Source organism: Gobius niger, assembly GCF_951799975.1.
Source record: "Gobius niger genome assembly, chromosome: 2".
In the NCBI taxonomy this organism is placed as follows: Eukaryota; Metazoa; Chordata; class Actinopteri; order Gobiiformes; family Gobiidae; genus Gobius; species Gobius niger.
The window spans coordinates 27,725,544-27,733,114 of record NC_136853.1 but is presented as its reverse complement, the minus strand read 5'-3'; the positions used below and the strand labels follow the sequence as shown (position 1 = coordinate 27,733,114).

Below are 7,571 nucleotides of genomic sequence, written 5' to 3'. Positions count from 1 at the left end.
TACATGTACAGTATTTAGAGTAACTGTATTCTGGTAAAGTTACACCTTCAGTTGAGAGTATTTACAGTAACTTTCCAAATATGACATCCCAGTACTTGATCATTATATTTTAGCTCCATATTGCACAACATTATAAGGAAAGAACTTTTAATGTTGATCTGTTTTTCCTCCTAAAGTAAAATAAAGATTAAAACGCCTGATGTCACAGTTCATACAAACACTGCACGTGTGTCACATGATGCTGGATCTGCTGCTCCATTTGCCAACTGAGTTAAAGAGTTCCTCATTAATGGTAATTCAGTTTAAACAGGTGTTCCAACAATCATAGTCTTCATTTTTGTAATTATACGCCATATTTATACATAAATATTATGACAATCAATGTGAACATATTCTAAAAGTATTCAAAGTATTCAGAATACAGTACTCTGATTAGACAAAGTAACGGAATACGTTACAAAATACATTTTAAGGCAAGTATTCAGTATTCAGCAACTTAATACAATCTCAAGTATTCTCCCCAACACTGAACTGTTTCATTCTTAAAGGAATCCTCATCGCTCCAGACTGAGTTACGAAATCAACACATTTTATAACTCAACGGTGCCGATCAGATTATCCTCTTTGTTTATTTATGTGTCTGTTGTAAATAGATTGTTTAATGCTTTGTCTGTTTAAATCAGTACAATTGATGACACCCTCCGCAACATGTCAGACCCGGCTTTATTGATACTCTATGGGAGTCAGACTGGGACAGCCCAGGACACAGCCCAAAGGATTGCCCGACAGGCAAAAAGAAGAAAACTGCAGGTCCGAACTATGCCTCTGGATGACTACAATGTGGTAAGTACATTTAAAATATGTGCTCAGTGAGCATTCTTTTTTTTTTAAATGAAAATTGAGACTATTATGCTATAAACAGGCCACCTTGATCTCGGAGTCTACTGTTATTTTTGTGTGTGCCACTACTGGCCAGGGAGACCCACCAGACAATATGAGGGTAGGACATCTCTCTGATGAATAATCTTGTCTGATCTAAATTTGAATGCTAAATCCTAACCCTCAATAAAACTTGGTACACAGATTTTCTGGAGATTCATATTTAAGAAGTCATTGCCTGCTGGTTCACTGTGTCAGCTGGACTGTGCTGTGCTGGGTCTGGGAGATTCCTCGTACCCAAAGTCAGTTCAGTCTCAAATCCCCAACAAAATGCGTCTCTGGACATGATGCTGTTCTCATTCAGTACTTGTTTTAATTTGTAGGTTCAATTTTGTGGCTAAAAAGCTACAAAAGCGCCTACAGCAACTTGGGGCCTCAATGCTGCTCCCTATTGGGCTGGCTGATGATCAGCATGAACTTGGGTAATAAATATGTTTAGATTGTATGCATCATATACTGAATGAGTGATGCTCATCTTCAAACAGTGCACACTTTGTCTTACAGGTCAGATGCGGTGATAGATCCATGGCTGGTGGCATTCTGGCAGAAGTTTTATTCTCTGCATCCTTCTTTGAAAGCATTGCCTTCACTTAGAGAAGATGAACAGTAAGAGTTGATTTAGCTTATATTATTATTTGTATTAATATTTTCATCAGTTTTCATCAAGTTCTGTTGCATAATGATTCTTTCTCACAACAGGCTCCCTCCTTCATACACGTTTCACTTCCTGGACAATGCCAGTGATGTGACTTGGCAAACAAACCCTGCAGAGCAGACACCGCCTTCTTCATCCTCTCCTTATCTTGCTAAACTTTTGTCCAATATACGAGTGACCGATGTGTCACATTTTCAGGACGTGAGACTATTTGAGTTTGATATTGCTGATTCCAACATAGAGTGAGTACATCCAGCTACTTGTAGCCATGTTAACTACATTTTATAAAATAAATGTTGGTGATAATTTGTAGGTATACTGCTGGAGACGTAGTTATGATGCGCCCTTGTAATGCATTCGATGATGTGCAACAATTTTGCCAGCTCCTGAGTTTAGATCCAGAGTCCATGTTTACTCTGAGACCAACAGACAGCACACCAGGTACACGTTCACCGCTACAATGATTAACACATGTTGAGAATGAACTTGACAAAGGACAGGAAGGAAAATAACTAAATTACATTTTGTCCAGTTCCAACAAGACTTGTTCATCCCTGCACGGTGCGCCACCTGGTGGAAACATTCCTGGACATTGCTGCTGTGCCTCGGCGATCCTTCTTTGATCTGCTGTTGACTTTTGCAACCAATGAACTTGAACGAGAAAAACTGTTGGAATTCAGCTCTGCAGCAGGACAGGACGACTTACACGCCTACTGCAACAGACCCCGACGCACCGCACTTGAGGTGATCAAATAAAGGCACTATTATCAAAGAATACAGAAAAACAGTAGTGTAGAGAGGATTGATGAAAACATAGGCAATAGTCTAGATGTCTTGTGCAGGAGAAGTTTTGTTTTACCATCAATGCGGGACCGAGAGACATGAACACAAGACGTAACGCTAGTCTTGCCTGGCTGTGCTTCCACATGAAAAGGGATACGTACTGTTGTGCATTTACTGTTATGCCAGCCAAAACCAAAGGTGCTTGAAAGCCGTTGCCTGAGAGCCACAGTTATGATGATAGTATACTACAGAGATACTATACTACAGAGATACTATACTACAGAGATGCTATACTACAGAGATAGTATAACCGTACAACATGACCCATATGATGAATAGCAATTAACTATTATTCACAATATACATAAGACTTAAAGGAACAGGCCACCGTTTTTCCACACTGAGATATGTTCTTACCTGAGCTTAGACGAGTTGATGCGTAACTGTCTGGTCTTTGTGCATGCGCTCAGTCATGCAAAAAGACCAAAGATGTTTTTTAGCCTCTCCTCCTCTCCTCTATGGGGCCAAACGGTGGTGAAGTTGGAAGCGACCAAGCTCTTGTACGTTTCCCCATTTAAATACTATCCAAGTATAGTTACACAAAATGAAACACCTTAGGAGCACTTTGACGATCGCACAGTAATGCCGAAGTGCTCCTAAGGGGTTACTACGCCTTTTTATCCGCTTAGAAAATCAACATGTTTGATTTTGTGTGACTATACTTGGATCGTGTAACTACTAACGTAACCGTATTTAAATAGGGGAAACGTGGAAGAGCTTGATCGCTTCTAACTTCACCCCCGTTTGGCCCCATAGAGGAGAGGAGGAGATGCTAAATGCTTTTGGTCACACCTTTGGTCTTTTTGCGTGACTGAGCGCACACACAACGACCAGACGGGTACACATCAACTCGTCTAAGCTCAGGTTAGAACATACTGTATCTCAGTATGGAAACACAGTGGCCTGGTCCTTTAATGTTATTGCCATATATCAGCCAATACACTGGCCGGCTCATAAGAATGTAAACATAATGCAGTTACAAGTTTTCTGAAACATATTTGATTCCCAACATTTTTGTCTCTCTCTTGGACCATTTTGAGTGCCCCGTAGCTCAAGCATGCCGACGATTATTTAGAAAGTTTTCTATTGAAACGCCTATTTATTATTAAAAACAAGGCAATAAGGAGCTACTTTACAAATGAAAAAACATGCTCAACAAAACACTAGGTAACAATAGGTAATCAAAATACCAAACCTATTCAAACCTGAGTTTTGGTTTCCTAGTTTTCCTTCAGTTTACTGGTTGAAATGTTCTGCAGTGTGGCTTTAAATGTATGTCACTATATAAATGAACACAGAAATGAAACATAGCATTTTTTTCCTTTATCTTGTGTCAACTTGAATCAATGCTTGTTCGCAGGTTTTAGCGGATTTCCCTCACACTACGGCAGAAATCAAAGTCGATTACCTCCTCGATCTATTTCCCGAGATCCAGCCCCGTTCTTTCTCTATCGCATCCTCCCTGAAGGTACCGCTCACGATTGCACAACTTACAGATGGTGTTTTCAGGGGAAGAGTTGAGTACTGTAACCTCTGTCCGCACAGGCTCTCCCAAACCGACTCCAGATACTTGTAGCTGTGGTTACCTACAAGACAAATATGTATAAACCCAGAAAAGGGCTGTGCTCAAACTGGTTAGCATCACTGGACCCTAACAAAGGTATTTTGTTTCTTACACTTGTTTATATTTATCACACTTAAATGACCAATGGGCAATGGGAAAGGTTTGGATTATTCTTTCCCATAATAAATTTGATCAAGGGAAAATACTAAAAAAATTAAGAAATCAGGAAAGGGGCAAATACTTTTTCACGCCACTGCATGTGATATATCAATGAAGCTGCCTTATTTACGAATACCAAGGTGAAAATGTGTCTTTGGTGTCACCTTTAAAGTGCATCTGGCATTTTGAAAATATGACTTTATTTAGAAGGATAACATCAGTTGCAAGTTCATCAGTTGCATAATTATCATTTTATTTCAGTGATGTGCAGTGATTTTAATGAAGAAATGTTGAGCAGAAAAGTAATTTTTATTTGAATTTTTAATCTGTAGACGGGAAGTGACATAGAAGAAAGTAAAGCAGTTTGATTCATTTCCCATTGACTTAAAGGATCAGGCCACCATTTGTCCATACTGAGATATGTTCTTACCTGAGCTTAGACGGTGAAGTTAGAAGTGAACAAGCTCTTACACGTTTTCCCTATTTAAATACAGCTATGTGAGCGGTTACACGAAGTATAGTCACACAAAATTAAACATGTTGACTCTCTAAGCGGATAAAAAGAGGTACCATATTGTAAGGCGTAATGATACCTTAGGAGCACTTCGACTTTACGGCGCGGATCGTGTAAATGCTCACGTAACCGTATTTAAATAGGGGAACATGGTTGCATGGCAACAGTTTAAAATTAGGTGTGTTTAAGATGAGCGAGGCGCTGCAGACGGCTGCAGGCGAGCGGTGCATGCCGGTCAGAATCGCTCTGACGCCACCTGTGCGACGGTGCCCGTATTCTCGTGAGACCGAGGCGGCTGGAGCGCCTTGGGGAGGCGAGCGAAGTTGCTTTTCTCCGCCTCGCTCGGCTGCCTGAACCACAAAGGCCAAAGGGATTGTGGGAAATGAAGTGCCGTAAACATGTACGCTGACAGAGGACTGACAGATGATTGGATATGAGTTGTGTTTAGATCAGAAACGTGTTGCCGTGACGCTCCGCAGCCCCTGCCTCCTTTTTTCTAATCACCAAGATCTACTTACATCTGCAGAAATGCTTCAGAGTCTTCATATTTGACAGAAAGTGCCAGTGTGTTCAACATATGGCCTACATTTTAAATACGCATAAGTTTATTATTCTAGTCCTAAACTGTAAGAGGAGAGTCTGTTATTGTAGCTATAGTGATGGGTCGTCTGTCTGGTGTGTGGGAGAAGAAGAAATGTGTCACAAACTTTTATAATAGTTTTATTCCCAAACTCTTTCTAACAAACGCGAGACGCTGCGTGATCTGAGGCTCCTCTCTTTTCTCGGGGCTGAGATGTGTCTGCCTTGATTAGAGGCGCCTTTCTCCGCCCTCTGACGCCACCGCCTGGTCTCATCTGGAATCGAGGCGAGGCGCACTTCATCTTAAACACACCTATTGTTAACCTTCGTCTATGTCACTTCCTGTCTGTGTCCAATAAGGAAGTGAAACTATAAACATCACAAAAATGGTCAATGAAAGAAAACTGGCTACAATCTTTAGCAAAATCTTAAATATAACTGACTATGTTTCAGCAAAAAATGTGTCTAATGTGTCATATGCATAGGGTTGAACTGTCTATCTTGATTACAGCGTATGTGCCTTTGTGGGTGAAAAAAGGCACTCTGAAGTTTCCCAAAGATAAGGACACTCCGGTGATAATGGTGGGACCTGGGACTGGAGTAGCACCCTTCAGGTCAGCCATACAGGAACGAACAGCTGAAGGAACAACAGGTGAGTTTCATTTTCCTTTTCGGTGCGATGAGCACTCCTCGCAGCTGTCCTCTCTGACCATATTTCCCTTTGCTCTGTAGGCAATGTTCTTTTCTTTGGATGCCGATCACAATCGAAAGACTTTTACTTCAGAGCTGAATGGGAGGAAAAAATAAAAGCCAGACAGTTGACCCTCTTCACAGCCTTTTCTCGGGATCAGGTGACAAATGCACTGTCACCTTTTGTCAAACACGAAAAGGATTAACTATGATACTATGTGAAATCTTTGTTTTCTTGTCTTATAGGAAGATAAAGTCTATGTTCAACATCGAATAAGTGAAAACGCTGAAATCTTGATGGACCTGATAACCAACAAAAATGCATTCTTCTACATAGCAGGGTAAGTGTTACATTGACGATTAAACTTAATATGTTTATGCTTAACCAAATACATTTTCTCCAGTTCAGCTTTACCCAAATCTAAAAGCTTCTTAAAAATACAATAAGACATAAATGGGGATGAAAACGCAACAAAAAAGCCTAAATAAAGCAACAAAATAGTAATGAAAAAGCAACAAAAACGCAACAAAACAGTTATAAGTTAAACAACAAAAAAAGTGACAAAAACGCAACATTGCAGCAACAATGCAACACAAACGTTTATATCAGTTTTGTGACACTGGCCTATAGGCTGTGAGCTCTCCAGTCAAGAAGCTTTTAGATTTGGGAAAAGCCCGAACTGAAGAAAATGTACTCGGTTAAGGGCAAGGGGTTAAAGGAACAGGCCACCGTTTTGCCCATACTGAGATATGTTCTTACCTGAGCTTAGACGAGTTGATGCGTAACTGCTGGGAGAGGCTAAATGCTAACAACATTTGCGTGACTGAGCACACGCACAAAGACCAGACAGGTACACATCAACTCGTCTAAGCTCAGGTGAGAACATATCTCAGTATGTAAAAACGTTGGCTTGTTCCTTTAACAGGACTGAAATGGGATGTGTGACTGTGAACTGAACCAAAATAAAGGGCTTAAATGTCATTCAAAAGCATTCAATTTGACTCAACCTGGCATTAAATGTACATATTTGGGAAATAATGATATTATTGCAGAAGTTTGTCAGAAATGATGATCCGAAGTGCATTCAGCTGCAGTTTTGGCTTAAACTTTTTTTTCACTTGTTCCCCTTATTCCTCTGTTTGATCAAATTTAGTTCTTAAAATGATAGTATTATACATTTGACCAGCTGCTGCCTGTATAAACCCTGCCTATGAGTTATTATGACCTATGATGTGCATATTTTGCCCCTCTATAGAAATGCCAAAGACATGCCCAGTGCTGTCCGTGATGCTCTGAAGGGTGTGTTTCAGCAGAAAGGGACAGTCTCGGCTGAAGATGCAGAGAAGATGGTGATTGCAATGGAGCAGTCAGGCCGGCTCCAAAGTGAGACGTGGTCCTGATCAAATGACCTGAATTAAGATTTATTATTCTATTAATGCGTGTCTCCAGATATGGCCGACATTAAGGTAAATACTGCCAATTAATCAAAAGTGTTGATGCACAACTACATTCTTCTTATAATTATTAAACACAAAACCAAATAAATCTGGGCCATTCTTTACCATTCCCATCCATATAAAATAAATACATGCATTCCTATTGAAAAATGGAGAAGACATTCAAAATG

The 7,571-nt window shown here is 40.2% G+C and overlaps 1 protein-coding gene across 1 annotated transcript; it reads left to right on the top strand.

The window, feature by feature from the left end:
* Window positions 1–708: 708 nt before the first annotated feature.
* ndor1 (NADPH dependent diflavin oxidoreductase 1) lies at window positions 709–7,537 on the top strand (the record flags this gene model as incomplete). The annotated part of the gene is made up of 14 exons (XM_079552035.1): window positions 709–843; window positions 923–1,000; window positions 1,084–1,181; window positions 1,263–1,361; window positions 1,444–1,545; window positions 1,639–1,836; window positions 1,908–2,035; window positions 2,127–2,338; window positions 3,798–3,905; window positions 3,983–4,097; window positions 5,765–5,905; window positions 5,986–6,104; window positions 6,190–6,284; window positions 7,200–7,537. 14 exons carry the CDS (start codon window positions 709–711, stop codon window positions 7,342–7,344), a joined length of 1,773 nt encoding a protein of 590 aa, XP_079408161.1. The 3' UTR covers window positions 7,345–7,537.
* Between the last annotated feature and the right edge of the window lie 34 nt (window positions 7,538–7,571).